Source organism: Prionailurus viverrinus, chromosome C1 (genome assembly GCF_022837055.1).
Source record: "Prionailurus viverrinus isolate Anna chromosome C1, UM_Priviv_1.0, whole genome shotgun sequence".
Lineage (NCBI taxonomy): Eukaryota > Metazoa > Chordata > Mammalia > Carnivora > Felidae > Prionailurus > Prionailurus viverrinus.
This window is the reverse complement of record NC_062568.1, coordinates 143,689,050-143,707,980: the sequence shown is the minus strand read 5'-3', so window position 1 is coordinate 143,707,980 and position 18,931 is coordinate 143,689,050. Positions and strand designations below refer to the sequence as shown.

General features: G+C 35.3%; 1 protein-coding gene across 5 annotated transcripts in view; it reads right to left on the bottom strand.

The window, feature by feature from the left end:
• TTLL7 (tubulin tyrosine ligase like 7) overlaps nucleotides 1-18,931 on the bottom strand; it is a 138,261-nt gene that overhangs the window by 65,773 nt on the left and 53,557 nt on the right. For all 5 annotated transcript variants that reach the window (XM_047872926.1, XM_047872922.1, XM_047872923.1 and 2 more), the window contains 4 exons: nucleotides 18,200-18,267; nucleotides 14,116-14,274; nucleotides 8,398-8,614; nucleotides 3,435-3,599 (listed from right to left, as the gene is read on the bottom strand). In XM_047872926.1, the coding sequence (XP_047728882.1) occupies nucleotides 3,435-3,599; nucleotides 8,398-8,614; nucleotides 14,116-14,274; nucleotides 18,200-18,267 (609 nt within the window). The remainder of the gene's footprint in view (nucleotides 1-3,434; nucleotides 3,600-8,397; nucleotides 8,615-14,115; nucleotides 14,275-18,199; nucleotides 18,268-18,931) is intronic.

Below are 18,931 nucleotides of genomic sequence, written 5' to 3'. Positions count from 1 at the left end.
TGCTCTGAAATATGATTTGTAGATCTGTATCTACAGTGTATAAAAAGAATTCAGAGACAATGGGGTTGTCAATCCATGGCTTGATTTTCTATTGATTTCTTACTCATTCTTTTTTTTTTTAATATTTTTTTAATGTTTATTTTTGAGACACAGAGAGACAAGCATGAACGAGGGAGGGGCAGAGAGAGAGCGAGACACAAAAACCCAAGCAGCTCCAGGCTCTGAGCTGTCAGCACAGAGCCCGATGCGGGCTCGAACTCACAGACCACGAGATCATGACCTGAGCCGAAGTCGGAAGCTCAACCAACTGAGCCACCCAGGAGCCCCGTTTTCTCACTCATTCTTGACCAGCACAAAAGCACACATCTCCATGCTACACAGGAGGTACTAAACGTCAGTTTTCATATACAGACAGTTACTTTTTAGAGAAATTGCCTCCCAAAAACGAGGTCATTGAAAAAAAAAGTCCAAAGTTAAATTCATGAAATTTGTAAACTATGACACAAAGATAAAAACTTACTGATTGACTGCCTTCTCTATCTCCTTTTTTTTATAATATATTATTTCATTAACTCATCTTAAACAGATATCTTTATATGCAATTCTTAATAAAGGTAAATATAATTAAAAGATATACACTTGATGGGCGCCTGGGTGGCTCAGTAGGTTAAGCGTCTGACTTTGGCTCAGGTCGTGATCTCGCAGTTTGTGAGTTCAAGCTGCGCGTCGGGCTCACAGCCCTGTGCTGACAGCCCAGAGCCTGGAGCCTGCTTCAGATTCTGTGTCTCCCTCTCTCTCTGCCTCTCTCTCTCTCTCTCTCTCTCTCAAAAATGAAGATTAAAAAAAAATTTTTTTTAAGATATATACTTGGAAAAGTTAGTAATTTACTAATATTAACTAATTGCTTATTTGTAGATTATTATACATTATAACTAATGTAAGCAAGAATGATGTAGAATTTACCCCTTTATAGAAGATATCACAAATGTGTGAGAGCTTAATAGGCACACACTGGCCATGTTCAAGTTGAATGTTGAATTCAAGTATGAATGTTACATTTTAGGTTCTCACAGAAAGGTCCGTTTCCATACCCTCTTATTAATATTAGTCTCACTTCTATACCTTCTCCTAATTAATTATGTACGGGAAGTACCACTTAAAACCGATGGATATAAAGCTAATGACACTCATTTTTTTCTCTCTGATTCTTTCTACACATTCCTCACCAAGGCAGTCCAAGAAGTTCCACCTTTTCACACCCCCTTCTCCAAAGAAGTAAAACCCACATGGAAGTGACAAATTTGGTAAAAACAACAACCAAAAAGGAGCATCACAGGGCATATAAACCTTCTTGGTCTCGCTGAGCTATTCATCAAATGATCCATTCATTAAATCATCCAGGTATCAACATGTATGATCTTCCATTTGTTATTCGTGCAATAACAAATTTCACACCTCTGATGCATCTGACATAATAAACCATCATTATTAAAATATTTTTTGAATTTCTGCAAACTTGGCCTTGATAGAATAAATAAGTAGATAAATAAACACAGAATTAATTGTCATCAAATTTCTTGTTTGGATGTATTTAGGCCACCAGGAAGATAGGATAGAAAGTTAACAAGTTGGTGGGCCTCCAACAAAATCCAGTTGATACACATTTTTGGTGGAGCCCCTACATTTTCAAAAGTTTTAAATGTGGTGTCAACATTTTAATAAATCAGGAGACTTAGAGCTTCTATTGTCAAATTAGGAGAATGAACCACACTGGGCCCACAATACCATGTGGCAACAAAAGGCTGGTGCTGAGTAGTGTCCACCCCCTTCAGACTTCTCATACACTTCAAGTTACCATAGTTCCTCGCATACTCTATTTACTTCTATCCAGACCATTTCACTCCTTTTACTTATCTGACACCAAAGGACCTCTGGATTTACATTCTGTGATATAGAAAATAAGGTATAAAAAATCCAACCAACAAAACAAGAAAAGGATAAGTATAATGACGCTGATTTTTCTAATTATCTCAAGAGAACTAAATTGAACTAACTATAAACTTTCATGTGCATTTTCCGTGATAGATTTATTTATCCGCTCCCAAAGAAAAGCTAAATCATATTGCATAATCCTATCATATTGAGTACTTTCAAGAGACACAGTCTTCTAACTTTGAATACCATTGTGATACTTCCGCTAGGATTATAAAGGAGCAGATTCACCCAGGTTATCTTCTCAGATCTGCTTCTTTTCCCTCTTTACCCTTATTTTCAGGGTCATCCACTGCCATGGCTTTAATTATCAATTACGCTTCAAACATGCACTTTTAACTACCTGCTTAATCTTTCTACCTGAGAAAACATTTCAAGTACAATAAATCTCCAGACCTCATTATCATAGCCTCATGAACTTTTACAAACTTAGTTCGGGTGCCAATGCCTCTTGGGAGTCCTTCTCCTACCCCTTCCCACGGAAAGTTACTATATGTGGTCTTCCTCTACATTCCCACAGAATCCAACACATGCCTCTGTTGTACGTGCTATGGTATATTTTATTAACAATTTGTATGTGGGTCTTGCCTACAAAACTCTTACGTTTCTTGAGGACTGGAGCTGTATCTTCTAACTCTTCAAATTATCAGTCAGAAACAAGGTTATGGGTTCAATAAATGTTTACTGAGTGACTGAAAGAATGAATGGAATGAATAAATGAATACAACTCTTTTCCCTCACTTGCAAAACTAAGCTGTACATCTTTTCAAAATTAATTCCTCTCTACTCTACTTCAGATAAAGCCAACCCATGCTCCCTGTAACTCCTCCTTAAAACTGCAGAGGAATCTCTGAATACTTCTCCCCGATTTTGGACATTCAGTTAACCTCAATGTTTACTTTGTTGTCACCTCTTCTACTCGGAGCTGGTTCACCTCAGGCCACTCTTTTCACTTAAACTACACCCCGGTGCCCTCCTTTACCTACTCTTAGTCTTTACTCTAACCCGTCCCACACCCATCTTCAGATTTATCTTTTAAATTCAGGGTCTTTGGCCTTATTTCTCTTCTCCCTTAAAATCTGGAAAGATTGAATCCTTACTGCCTACCAAGTTAACCATTGATTTTCAGACCTAAAATTTTGCCTCCACATATCTTTTCAGCCATAAATCCCCACAAAATTCCCACAAATACCATACGTGCTGACCTGGGCCACTTTTCCCTATTCCCCTACGTCTATGCTTCTGCTTATACCTAGTACCCCTCTCTCCCATCCCTAGCAGTAGAAACACTGCTCATCAAGGTCTGTCATAATTCCTACCTCCTTCATGACAATACTCCATTTGTCCAACCTAATGTAATCTGTTCTTTATTTAAAATGCTAATGATCCTTTAAATTAATCTGAGGAAAGACACTTATAATTGTGAAATGGTATAATCTTACTGAAATATCACTCCAAAACTTAGCAACATCATGTTGATTTGCTTGTAGGAATTCTGTAAACCACTTGATGGAACGTTTGCTGCCTTTGTTTTCAGTCTCATCCCTTTCAAAACGCTCATTGTGCTTGTTCACAGAGTAGTTTGTTAGATGCATGTATAACTGCGTCTGTAACAAGTAAGAACCAAAGTTATCACCTATGAGACTCTAGAACTGTGAGGTTTCACAGAACATAAAGCATCCAAAGATGAAAGACATTTTTAAAATTTAAAACATACAAATTGACAATTTCACGGTGACTTAGATAGTTTTCAAATTAAGCGAAACGGCAAATTTCCAATAAAAGGATTACAAATATAGTCATCTGCAAAGTTACTTTATATATTATTCAAAATGTATCTACCATAAAAAGTATTGGCTTAGTTGGCTATGTGTCTGACTCTTGATCTCGGCTCAGGTCACGATCTCATGGTTCATCAGATTGAGCCCATATTGGGCTCTGCTCGGCGCAGAGCCTGCTTGGGATTCTCTCTCCCTCTCTGTCTGCCCCTTCCCCACTTGGACACTCTCTCTCTGTCTCAAAATAAATAAATAAGCATTTTTTAAAGTATTAAAATAATACGAATATACAAAGTAATTACATGAAAGCATGAAATTCTACATTGCTAAGCAGGAAAAATGCTATTTGTTTTCATATTTATTTTTAACATCTTTAGTCACTTACAGTTTTCACCCAAATTTGTTTGGGGAAGGGCATTTTCTGACAGAGCATTCTATATCTTTTAAAAGAAAAATAAAAAATGAAAGTTCAAGTAAGTAGCATAAACCAAAAGGCAGGACTACCAAACACAACCTCTGCCCTCCCACGCTGACCAGGAGGCCACTTGAACTCATTCGCAAGACAGAGTGCATTTACAGCCAGCAAACAGAGGCACCACACAATGCTGTACAGAGTCCAAATGATTAACAGTATAAATTTATAGTGCTCTTTATTGGAGCTGCCGTGCCTTGGTCTCTTTATAGTCTTACATTTGTTGATACTGTTATCCTCAAATAAACCGGAAAAGTAATCCAAAATTTAAAACCTCTCGTAACTGTCAACTAAGACACATCTAATGGTTCCCTACCAATCTATCATAGACATTCGTCAAATCTATAAATTCTGCCTTCATGATCTTATTCTCAGAAATTACTTTAAATAGCAGGGTGCTTCACAATGAACAAATACTTCATGTACATGGTTATTATTTAGGCTTGTTAATAGCAAAGTATGTTTGCATCATATTTTATTTCCATTGCAGTTACTTCCATCTACAGTATTCACATCTTCGATGCAAGTGTGCAGGACTTATCATCTCAGCTACATGCTGTTTACTAACCCATGCGCCATTGCTAATTAAGAATTTATTTTTTCATCATTAAACAATACTTAAGGAGCGCCTACTTACTATCTGCAAGAACTTGTACTGGACACTGAGGATACAAAGATAAACAAGACAGACACAGTCCCTGCCCTAATGAAACTTGGAAAAAAGCTTTAAACTAAGTGATATTTGAAAGAAAGAGCAAAATCTTACACTTGTCTAATTTTAACTGCTTGATTTGAAGAAAAAGGAAATTAATCAAACTACAGCACTTCCTAGTTTCCAAAATAGAAATCACTTTTAAATTTAAAAAAATTGGAAAATAATTTTTGAGGGGGTTCTCTATTTGGCAAGAATTTTTTAAGATAAATAATATTAGCAGTCATAAAAACTCTAGCTATCCTAATGAAAAAAGTGAGTAAGAAATGGAACTTTGTATTTTTCTTAAAACAGTAGCTTTGTAAGTAGGATTAGAAATTCCAATTTCACATCTACCTTGACAAAAATCCCCTCCTAAGCATTTTATTGCCAGTTGGACATTAGCCATGAGCAGTGAAAACAGCTATAAATCAAATAGCAACCTGCAAGGTATGAATAGGATATAAATATTCTCCACCCTATTTTTTAGCATATAGGCCCAATACAATGAATTGGGATACACAAAACTTTTCAAGAACCTGCCAACTGCTACATTGGTAGCAAAAAATAAACGTTTACTATATTTCAATGTTTGAAATTCTGTCTTATGATCTCCTTATATGTAGTTTACCAATATTTACTTCTTATAAACACACACAGCTCTTTATAAAATATATGCTCACTATTTTAAAAATTGGAAATAGGAAAAAGAAACAAACATGCAGCATTATGCCATCCAAAAACCACCAATGAGTGCATTTTGGTTTATTTTTTCCAGCATTTTTTCTTAAGCTTACCTTTTACATAACTGTGATCTCACTTTAGATAAAATTTTGTACTTCTCTCTCTTTTTTTTTTTTTTACTTTTTCATATCTTAATCTAGGAACTTGATCGTGAAGTCGAAAAAGATGAACTTTTGAATTTTAAAGATATGTAAGGAACATTGACATTTATCTAGGAGATCATTCTTTGTACATGTGACCCAGAGCCACAGAGTACATGATTCAAAAGCACTTGGCAAAATGAGATACATTTGCTGACTCATGGTCTTTCCTTATGATTTCCTAACTCAGCGTACTTAAGTAAATCATATACATATAATTTAAAATATTAGAATAAATCACTTTGTCACCTAAATGAGCTTCCATATCTCACCCTTTCCTATGTCTTCCCTTACTCTTTTCTCTTAAAACATGACTACCTGCCTCACATGTATTATAACCCATTCTTCCCCACACCAATTATTTTAATTATAATCTAAGAGCTGACAAGTCTCAAATTAGGCCTATAGCTCAGTTCTCTCGTCTCAACTCCACACCTATACTATATATCCAAATGCTTATAGCATAGATCCATTTGGAGGCCCTTGCGGGCATGTCGAACCAAACACACCAGGCTGCAAGACCTTTAATAGCCCTATATTACCTATCATGGTGAATAACACCCCATCTACCCGACTGCCCATGCCAAAAATCTTGAGTTTTTATCCTTACTTTCTCTCTCCCCTTCCTTTGTTCTACAAATGCAACCTCGCAGTATATTATTATATCAATGCTATCCATGTTATCATAAATGTATCTTAGATCTCTGTTCTTATTCTTTGGCTAGCCCCACTACTGTTACTTCAAATAAGGCCATCTTTTCTCTCACATGTGGTTAGGATAAACAACAGCTTTTTCCTCACCCTCACCTCCCCCATCCATCCACACCCCCATCTCACATTCCCCACACTACAGACCAGCTGAACTTTTGAAGACAAAAATCTCATTCCTCCTTTCCTTCTTTAAAATCTTTTAATGTTCCCTTTCTTCTTAGGTTAAATCCCCAAATCCTAGACATGGCCTAAAAAGCTCTGAAAGATCTGTGCTCTAGAACCTTCATACTCATTTCTGAACACCCACCCCTTCATAGTCTGTATAGAGCAGTACTGAACATGTCTGCTTTCTCCAGATATACCGTATCTCTGGGCCATTTTTCTCTCTGGAGTTCCATCCCACCCCGCCCCCAGCCTGGCTGACCCTTCATTGTTCGTATTTCACTTTACAAACTCCTTTTCTAACCTTTATCTCCAACTGGGTTAGATGCTCTTGCTATGCACTGCCATAGCACCCTCAGTTTCTTAGACCATTACACTTACCATTAGGTATAATAACTGCTTATTTTATTTTCTGCCTCCCCACTAGACTGTTGCTTTTGAGAGGTCAAGCACTGTATCTGTCTTGGTCACTGCTTTTCCAAAACCAGCACAATGCCTGGAACGCAGTAGAGTTCAAATATTACTTGGTGACTGGATATATTCACACTTTATGACCTTTAAAGAGACGATTCTTTCTTTTATCTTCCTTTCCAGTGGAAACAGTTCCCTTATTTGACAGTTCCCTTATTCTTCTTTTGCCAGGTTTACATTTCTCAGTTAATTGAACATAGCAACATTTATGATCAGTCATTATGTAATTTTTAAAATATGACCACTCTTAATGCAATTAATTCCGTGTATAACATTGGAAGAGAACAATAACCAGGCCTTTGATAAAATGGGAAACAATATTTAATTACTTGTAACTTTTACTATAATTAGCAGATCCAAAAACAGGGTAGAGGTTAACTAAACTTTTAAGTATAGATAATAAATTACAGTTTACTATAAATTAAAGTTTGTTATTTGCATGAAAAATTGTCATAACGAATTACAGCTTGACCTTCATAAATTTTAAAGTTATATATGTTATGACAGCACAAAGGAAATCTTAATGGAAAAATAACTACAGGAAGTTCCATTTAATAGATTTTAAAATGCACCCAGAAACTGCCAATTTATGTCTCTACTTCACACTTGGTGAATGTAAATTTACCATCTTTTCATTTGTGCAAACAAAACTTAACAGTTCTACTTTCTGATAACTTTTGCTTCCTCTGTTTCATACACTTTCTCCCACATCCTACATGTTAAACTGTACCTTTTATGTAAAGCTTTCTCAAAGCTTTCTCCATGAGGAGCTAAACACAAACTATCCCTAAACTCAACCCCATGACACTTTATCTGTACTTCTCAATGAGATATTATTTCTACATATATCTCTAAATAAGTCATTTCTATCCAAAGTATACACATATGTGCTTTGAAATCCATTTTTATATAGGGTCACTGTATACACATGTGTATATGTCATTTCTACACAAGCCCATTACATACACGTGTGTGCTTTGAAATCTATCCTTATGCTCACAGCACCCAGAGGGAGTGCCTTCTCCTAATTAGCCTGCTGGAGGAGACATCATTTTTTCTAATTTTCACAAAGCTGTCTATAAATTAGAAGCAGTCTTGTTTATGCACACAATTCTTGACTATAAAAACTGGGGAAAAGGGACTTGGATTCATATAATCATTATATACAATGGGTACTTTAAAAAGTACATGTTGAACAAATGAATAAAATCATCGATTCTAGCTGGTGTCACTTACCAAATTAGACTCATTAGGTGGGATGTATTTCTCTGTCCCCATTCGCACAAGTCCATCATGGTAGAGAAATATTTTCAGTGGATCACATGATGTTACCAGAATATAAATTCGTAAATCAAACTTGTAACCTTCCATTAAGAAAGGCTTTTCAATGTATTCTTGAACAATCAAATGATCCTGAGATGGAAGTTTGTCACCATTTCTTATCAAAGAAATCCTAAGTTAAAAAAAAAGAATTAAAAGGATAATTTGATATGGTGTCAAGATGTTTAAAAAGCTACAGATAATACTAAAGAGAAAAATGGTAGAGTAGGGAATTCCAAAGTCTGTCCCCCTACAAAAGCAAAAACAGCCAAAAAATTGTCAGAATCAACTTTTTTTGGAACTCTGGAAACTGACCAAAAGCTTGTGACAACCAGGGAACACTTAAACAAAAAAACAGCTGAATCTATGTAAAACAGCTTTGTGGCATTTTAACTCACTCTGGTCCCATCCCTCAACCTCGGCTCAGCAGTGGCCTTGAAGAATAATTCATGTTCCTAGTACAAGTACTGGTTCTAGAGTGCAGAATAGACTTTATTCTTGTGGTAGTTTTTTGTTTGTTTTGCTTGTTTGTTTGTTTTTCACCTGTGTGGTCATTTCCTGAAGGAACTCAAAGGACTTGATTATATTTTGTCTAAACGGGAACTCTCCCAGTGTTGAGGCAGCTACATGGAGGTGGGGGGAGGGAGTGCATTATTGAAAACCTTTAAAGACAAATGCATTATAGTTCCTGCTGCCTATGGCAACCAATAAAGGTTGGGGAAACCAATATACTAACTAAAAAGATTGGGAAGAAAGAGTAAAGTATGAGAATCTTGGGGGAATAAAAGCTTTGAAAAACTCAGACATTGCTGAGAATTTAGAAGACCTGTGTATGCCCAGGGCTAAGTGCTTGCTCAGAAAAGACTTGAGAGACCCAAAGCTCTCTTGAGAGGTCCATCAGGTTCTGGTTGTTAATGAAGGAGCAGGAAATGAGAATAAAGCAGAGTTGTAGACTGTCTAGTTAAGTGTTGAAGACATGTCCCAATATACATACACACACACACACACACACACACCATCTGCAAAGATTGGGAGTGTTTGGTTTGGGGGAGGTTTTCTTGGGTTTTTGTTTCTTTGTTTTTTGGCTGCAAGTGTTTGAGGAAAGCTCTGTTCATTTACTAGGTGAGTACTGACCTAAAAGAACAGGAACTTCAATGCCACACACAACAAAATATACAGACTTCACAAAATTATTTCAGAAAGATCACTAAACAAATAAAGAACGACCATAATAAGCAGCAAGAAAAGCCTTGTAAAGGAGGAAGAATTTGATCTCCAGAGTTGCTACATTATTAACATTCTAAATGTCCAGTTTTCAATAAAAAAATTTACAAGTCATGCAAAGAAAAAAGAAAGTATGGCTCATAGGCATGAAAATTACCAATTAATAGAAAGCCAAACATTGGGCTTACTAGACCATCAACTATTTAGATCAACTGTTTTAAATCAAATAGTTAAAGGAAACAATGTACAGAGAACTGAAGGAGATCATGAGAATGATATCTCACGAAATAGAGAATGTCCATAGAGATAGAAGTTATTTCAGGATCCAAACTGAAGTTCTGGAGTTAAAAAAAATTCATGGAACAAAAAATTCATTAGAGAGATTAAACAGAAGATTTAAGAAGTAAAAAAAAAAAATCAGTGAATTTAAAGTTTAGGTCAATTGAGACTAACTAGTCTGAGAAACAGGAAAAAAAAAATGAAAAAAATGAACAGAGCTTCAAAAGGGAATCCCAAAAGGAGAGGAGAGAAAAATACTTGATGAAAAATATTAACTTACACATCCAAAGACCTCAATGATCTCCAAGTAGGATAAAACTCAAAGACATCCACACTAGAACATATTATAATAAAACTGTCCAAAGCCAAGACAAAGAGAACCTTGAAAGTAGCAAGACGAAGCTACTTATCAAACCCTAGTGATCCTCAATAGATAAACAGTTGATTTTTCATCAGAAACAATGGAGACCAGAGGCAGTGAGATGACCTATTATTCAAAGTGTTGACAGAAAGGGGTGGGGGGTTGGGGGGGTTGGTGGAACTGCTAACCAACAATTCTTTATCTTGTAGAAATATTCAAAATTGAAGGAGAAATTAAGACATTTCCAGATAAAAACTGGTAAGAGTTTGCTACTAGTATATGTGGCCTATAAGAAATGCTAAAGTGAATCCATCTGGCTGAAATGAAAGGACACAAGATAGTAACTCAAATCCACACAAAGAAATAAAAAACACCTGGTAAAGGTGACTACATAAGTAAATATAAAAGTCACTATTAATGTAGTTTAGGTTTGAAACTATTTTTTCCTTATATTATTTAAAATACAATTGCATTAAACTATAATTATAAATCTATGTTGATGGGCACACAATATATGCAAATATAATTCATGACCAAAACAACATAAAGAAGGACAGAGCTATATAGAAGCAAAGCCAAGACTTGGCAGAATGTATGAAAAATAAATAAATAAATAAATAAATAAATAAATAAAAACAAACAGAAAAACATAGTCTAACCACACATTGTCTACAAGAGATTCACTTTAGATTCAAAGAGAATGAACAAATGGAAAAGATATCCTATGCCAACAGTAACCAAAAGAGAGCTGGAGTAGTTATCCTAGTATCAAACAAAATAGACTTTAAGACAAAAATTATTACAAGAGTCAAAGAAGGACAATATATAATAATAAAAAATACAACGTATCAATAAGACATAGTAATTATAAACATATATGCACCTAACAACAGAGCTCCAAAACATATATAGCAAAAACCAATAGAATTGAAAAAAGAAACAGTTCAACAATATCAGTTACAGTCTTCAATACTCTACTTTCAATAATGAATAGAACAACTAAACAGAAGACCAGCAAGGACACCACAGAGAGAGGTGTCCCTTACTATGTACAGCTACATTACATGAGATAAACTCTGGCAGCACAGAATGTATACAGTATGCTTTTTCAGCTATTTTTATACTGTCATCAAACCAAATTGTTACTTATTTATAATGTTTCAACATTAAATATTAGCACATATAAATATAAACATGATTAACATTAAAATTTAGAAAAATGTAAACATCTACTAAGCCCCGCCCAAAAAATTTTCCTTTGATACAAGCATTTAGCAAGCCAACTTTAAACAATTAATATATGGCACAAAAACAGACACATAGACCAATGGAATAGAATAGAAACCCCAGAACTAGACCCACAAACGTATGGCCAACTCATCTTTGACAAAGCAGGAAGGAACATCCAATGGAAAAAAGACAGCCTCTTTAACAAATGGTGCTGGGAGAACTGGACAGCAACATGCAGAAGGTTGAAACTAGACCACTTTCTCACACCAATCACAAAAATAAACTCAAAATGGATAAAGGACCTAAATGTGAGACAGGAAACCATCAAAACCTTAGAGGAGAAAGCAGGAAAAGACCTCTCTGACCTCAGCCATAGCAATCTCTTACTCGACACATCCCCAAAGGCAAGGGAATTAAAAGCAAAAGTGAATTACTGGGACCTTATGAAGATAAAAAGCTTCTGCACAGCAAAGGAAACCACCAACAAAACTAAAAGGCAACCAACGGAATGGGAAAAGATATTCGCAAATGACATATCGGACAAAGGGCTAGTATCCAAAATCTATAAAGAGCTCACCAAACTCCACACCCGAAAAACAAATAACCCAGTGAAGAAATGGGCAGAAAACATGAATAGACACTTCTCTAAAGAAGACATCCGGATGGCCAACAGGCACATGAAAAGATGTTCAGCGTCGCTCCTTATCAGGGAAATACAAATCAAAACCACACTCAGGTATCACCTCACACCAGTCAGAGTGGCCAAAATGAACAAATCAGGAGACTATAGATGCTGGAGAGGATGTGGAGAAACAGGAACCCTCTTGCACTGTTGGTGGGAATGCAAATTAGTGCAGCCGCTCTGGAAAGCAGTGTGGAGGTTCCTCAGAAAATTAAAAATAGACCTACCCTATGACCCAGCAATAGCACTGCTAGGAATTTATCCAAGGGATACAGGAGTACTGATGCATAGGGGCACTTGTACCCCAATGTTTATAGCAGCACTCTCAACAATAGCCAAATTATGGAAAGAGCCTAAATGTCCATCAACTGATGAATGGATAAAGAAATTGTGGTTTATATACACAATGGAATACTATGTGGCAATGAGAAAAAATGAAATATGGACTTTTGTAGCAACGTGGATGGAACTGGAGAGTGTGATGTTAAGTGAAATAAGCCATACAGAGAAAGACAGATACCATATGGTTTCACTCTTATGTGGATCCTGAGAAACTTAACAGGAACCCATGGGGGAGGGGAAGGAAAAAAAAAAAAAAGAGGTTAAAGTGGGAGAGAGCCAAAGCATAAGAGACTGTTAAAAACTGAGAACAAACTGAGGGTTGATGGGGGGTGGGAGGGAGGAGAGGGTGGGTGATGGGTATTGAGGAGGGCACCTTTTGGGATGAGCACTGGGTGTTGTATGGAACCCAATTTGTCAATAAATTTCATATATAAAAAAAAACCAAAAACAAAAAAACAATTAATATACAATTCCCACTAATACTACATAAGCCATGGTTAAAATAATTTCTGATTAAATTATTAAATTATGATTAAAAATTACAAGAAAATTTGTTGAACAATAATTTACCTGGCAGTTACATTTCCAAACATCTTTTTTCACCACAGCATTTTAAAAATCAAACAACTGGGGCACTTGGGTGGCTCAGTCGTTAAGCGTCTGACTTTGGCTCAGGTCATGATCTCAAAGTTTGTGAGTTCAAGCCCCACGTTGGGCTCTATGCTGGCAGCTCAGAGACTGGAGCATGCTTCAGATTCTGTGTCTCCCTGTCTCTCTGCCCCTAGCCAGCTTGCTCTCTGTCTCTCTGTCTCTCTCTCTCAAAAATAAACATTAAAAAAAATTTTTTTAATCAAACAATTAAAATAACTCATGTGTTTTTATTAAAAGCAACCTCAGCCACATTTTCTTTGAAACAAACAAACAAACAAACAAACATTGCAGTAAACTAACATTAGAAAGCAAAAAGAAACAGGACTATTAAGTTGTAAAATCTATGCTCAGCTAACATGTCTAGTTCTTAAACATGTCTTAGCTTAAAATGTGATTTATTCAATTTCAATTCAATTACCATGGTACCTAAAGAAAAAAACTTATTTGTAAAGCAAAGAGCATACATATATTGCTTTAAAATTTCTATGTATTGAAAGAGTAAGTCCCTTGCCATTTCTTTCTTTGAGTCAATTTAGGTCTACCGCATCAACTGAATTTTACCCTCCAAGTTTACTCTTAAATTATTATAAATGCAAAATTCTATGTTTAAGAAAAAATTAGAAGACATCTTTTTATTGTCTCCTATTAAAGTCTCACAACCTGTTGATTTAATTTTTATAATGAATTACTGAAGCCTGTGGGACAGGGTAAAATGGCTCATTAAATATTTATATTTAGTCCCAAGAAAGCAATGAAGACCCATTTTATTATTTTTTTCATATTCAACCATGAATGAATGCTCACATTTATTCTTTTTCCCCAATTTTTCAAAAACTCATATATGTTCTGGGTGATAAATACCTACCCATGACCCATTGCACCATTAGCTGGTTTTACTATAAAAGTTTTCTGCTTTCTCTTTTTCTTCAATTCTTTCATATAGTTCTGGAATTGTGTATATTCAGCAGGGAAGATCCATGTTCGAGGAACAAAGGTATAATCCAGAGGCCGGGACTTGATCATTCTGTAAATTAGAGATAATATGAAAAGTGATTTCCATTCAAACTTGTCTAAATTTTCTTTCTCTGTGCTACTGACATTTACTACAAGGATTTAAATTCCCTCCACTTCTTTTCATTTATTGATTCATTCAACACATGTCTGTAAAGCACCTACTATGTGCTAGGCATTATTCTAGACCCTGGAAGGATACATCAGTGAAAAAAAAATAGACAAGAACCTCTGTCCTATGTACTAATTTATATATTGGTAGATTATTTAAGTATATACTTTATGCTAGGAACTGGGGATATTAGGATAATTTAATATGGTCTTAACTCTAAAGAATTCACATATAGGCTATTAAATACAATGTGATAGATACAATAAAGACATACACGGCAAGGTAATATGTGGAAATAGTAATTAACTCTGCATCTGGGATGACAGGACAGGTACCAGGAAATGGTGTGCCATTCATATTGCTTCTTTAAAGATGATTTTGAGTCCTCAAGGAGTGGCTTTGATCATCTTTTACTCCAGTGTTTTTTGAAGTTTAACTACCTTTCTGAGAAAACCATGTGAAGCCTAAGTATACTAGAAGTTTGTGTTTCTTTGTTCATATGAACTACATATGCCTATACATGTGGTTTTATGGCTGCAACGTATGTCCTGATATTTTTATATTTGCTAAAAACCAGGCTGCCTATTTGAAACATAAGGATAAAACTAGGTATAAAATGTTTACTTTTGATTAATCTCAATTGTTAACTGTTTTGTACATATTGATTCCCACTAAAAATGAAGATATTTTAAAATATAATCAAAGAAAATCTGATTGCTTCAAGGAAGTTCTTTTTAATAAATGTACATAAGTCTCTTGAGATGATATTGTCTTCAAATGAGATTAGTCAAAACTAAAATGGAAGCACCATATATGGTATGCACAGAGGTAGGGCCTAAATTCTAAAAGGAGGGTGTGGAATGCATGAGCCACTTGGCCTCCACAACTGTAGGCTCCTATGGTTATATTTCAAGTGCTCTTTCAAAAGAACTCTGTAAAAAACTTATATTTCCATTATAATAAGGGAAGTAATTACCAACTCCATCTATCAAATCCAGAATAAGCCAACAAGCTAATTAATTTCAGTACAATATAGGCTAACATTGACTGGTTTGGAAAACACACACACACACACATATATCTAAAGGAAGCACAGTAACAGTGCTAATGTCCGTGTTTTTGTTTCCAATACCTTTAAGTGTATTTATTATATTTTTAACAATGATATGAAATTAGATCAATTTAAAGTTTTCATTAAAATAATCTATTTTAAACTAATCATATAGTATTTATGAGTGATACCATTCTTTCACACATATATTTGGAAAAAATCCAAGCACACATATATTGAAGAGAAACACTTTATTCCATTTAGCAATCTAGCACAAATCATTTGATGTAAAAATGGATAGCTTCAAAAGAAACATGCAGTCTCTTTTGGAAATTTGGAATTTGGAAATATGGAATAATTTCTGCTCATAGCTGTCATGGATTTACTAAATGATATTAAACATGTAATTTAGTTAATTCTCAAATAGGTCAGAACTTTCAATCTAATAGAAGATTATTTTGTCCTTAAGGAGAATTCCAAAGATTCTATAAAAATAAGAAATTGCCTATTTTTAATAGCCTACTAATGGGTCTGCATTCAACTTTCTTGACTCTCCTGACCATACAGACTTCTGTTCTCTACAAAACAGATAGAATGATCTTTTCAAAATGCAAATCTCATCATATTACCAATTTCATCTCCCCCTCCTCTCCTGTGGAATTTAGGATAAGGACTATAATCCTAAACATCACGCTTCAACTAATCTCTCCTGGTCCCCATCTATGTCTCTGTGCTCTAGCTACACTTGGCCTTATTTCAGTATCCTGACTATTCCTGCTTTCTTGCACAAACATGACCTTAGCCCAAACTATTCTTCCTGCCCAGAAAGCTGTTATATACCATTTTACCAATAAACTCTTACTCAGGATTCAGATTTAGGCTTCCACATCACTTCCTTGGGGAAATTCTCCAATGCCTCCCTAAGCCAGAAGTCCTTCACTATGCACTGACTTACAACTCTGTACCTTTATTTCATAGCACTTATCACAATTGCAACCCAATGTTGTAAAAGCCTCAACTCTGCTTTTGATCACCTCATGAGCCCAGAGGCCAGCACAGTGGCTCACATATAAAAATTATATTTAATAAGTATGTGTTAGATGAAAGTAAATGACTTCAGTGAAACACATGTCCCAAACTTTACAGAGGTAATTCCCGTTCCTCTGATGTCCGTTCTTCCTATAATCCCTATGTTACTAAAGTGTTGTATCTTCATGATCTCCTAAACCAGAAGGCTACCTACCAGTCATCTTGAACATTTCTCTACTCCCCTTGGATTCTCACATCACAGCAGCTTTCCAGTCCTGTCAATTCTATCTCTTTTGTATTTTCCAGATGTATTTTCTCTTCCCCATTACCACTATCTCTCCTTTAGTGTATTAGATGTTGACAATCACCTACTCCAGGGCTTTCTCCTCCTTTCTACATTCTTTGAGTCCATTATCTATAGTCCCACAAAGATTATCTAAAACATATCATTTCTCTGCTTAAATCCATTAAAAAAAATCTCACTTCTCTCAGGATAAACAGAAATGTTTGCTGAGTAGGTAAATACATTAAAGAATCAATAATTAAATAATTGAACAAAATATAGTTACACGGCATCCGCAGCCTGGCCTTTGCATTTACCTCCAGCATCATCTCAGGCTAAGCCTCCTGACACCCTATAAAACCACAGAAACTGCTTAAAAGTTCCCCAAACACATCATGTTGGTTTAAGCCTCCATAAAGTTTCTACCACTGTTGTTTTTGCCTACAGACTCCTTGACTTCTTTTCAAAGAATAAACTCTTATATACTTTTCAATATCCATTTTGATTTTCATTTCTCCAGAAAGCCTTCCCTGCTCTCCTAGAAATGACCTCTGTCATCATCTTTGTCACCGCCATACACTGACTCTGCCCCTCATGTGGCACCATCAAACTGTATTATATGTATCACTCTTTCTCCCTTATTAAAATTTGAGTTCTAGGCAGGGACTAGGCTTTATTTGTCTTCTTTACCTCAAAGTTAGCAGTCTCTAGTCTACAGTAGATATGCAAAAAATATTTGTTGAGGGAATGGATGTATAAACTGTCACATGATACATATAAATATCTAATTACACACCAAGGTTACTAACCTTTCTCTGAGTTTTCTTTCTAAAAATGTTCTCGAATTATCACTTAACTTTCTTAAACTAAAAACAATGTAATCAATATAAATATACATCACATTAAAAATTCTGCAGTTCATTTGGTATAGCACTTGAGAACTTGTGAACAGTGTTTCCTATAAAAGCAGACTGTTACACCAAACACTGGTCTCAGACAAATTTATGTATACCCCTGGGTAGGCACATACACATGTGTCTATATGTATGAATGCGTACAAATTCACCTACGACAGTGTCTTGCACATGTTAGGTGCTCAACAACCAGTATATGAATACACACACACACACACACACACACACACACACACACACAGTGTATTATGTTGCCAAACTGCAGTAAAAAGAAGCCTAAGATTCTGGAGACTAGGATTCTGCTCCAGGTTTGCTATTAACTATTTGTTTGACTTGTGGAAGATATTCATTTTTGTGACACTCAGTTACCTCCTCTGTAAAGTGAAGGAAGAACCAGGGAACTTCTAACCCCTGCTAACTCTACAGTTCTCTCTTCCATCAAAGTATCATTTCAAATCAATGTAACCTGGTGAAAGATACACTATAATATTGAAAATGCAAATTTCAAAAATTATAAGAAATTCTCTATTATAAGTAAATGAAGATTACTTGGTCATATTTCTTGCTAAGAAATCCTTTCTACAGATCTCCCCCATTCCTGGAAAATGGTTGATCCTCTGGAAAATAAAAAGGTAAACATTAATGTTCTCATTGACTTAATGAATATATTCATTTATACTATAATAGAGTTACATCCATCTTCTGAGTTAAATATTTTTTTAAAGCTATTAACGTAAAACATTTAAAATCAAATGACCTACAAGGAATCTGTAGAATTCAAGAATCTACAATAAGCAAAGAATGAAATTGCAATTTTTTTCAGAAATCAGAAAAGGGTATTTACACAAGTATCAAAGTTACAATTTTCTGTGTCAAATAACTAGTAATTCTATGTCCAAATTATTTCTATTATCCTCAATATTCTATATTCATACAGATAAGCATTGTATAAATATTGGTGAAAATGGCCTTGTTTGTTCCCTATGGTCAATTTTGTATTTCCCACACACTAACAAAGAACTATACAAAATGTCAGTTGTCTAAAGTTCTGTGTATTTGGCTTTTTAGTTTGATGTCTATTTTTTTAATATGCTTGCATTACATTCTAAAAATCAAAGAATGAAGCCAGACTGCACATAGCAGACATAAGGTACTTCTAGTTCCTGATCTGTCTGTGCAAGCTACTCCACATCACCCATCTTTAAGCATAACACAAAGCAGCAGTGTAGGAAGACTTTTCTCCTATTCATTCTTCCTTAAAGATGGAAAGAGGTTATGAGG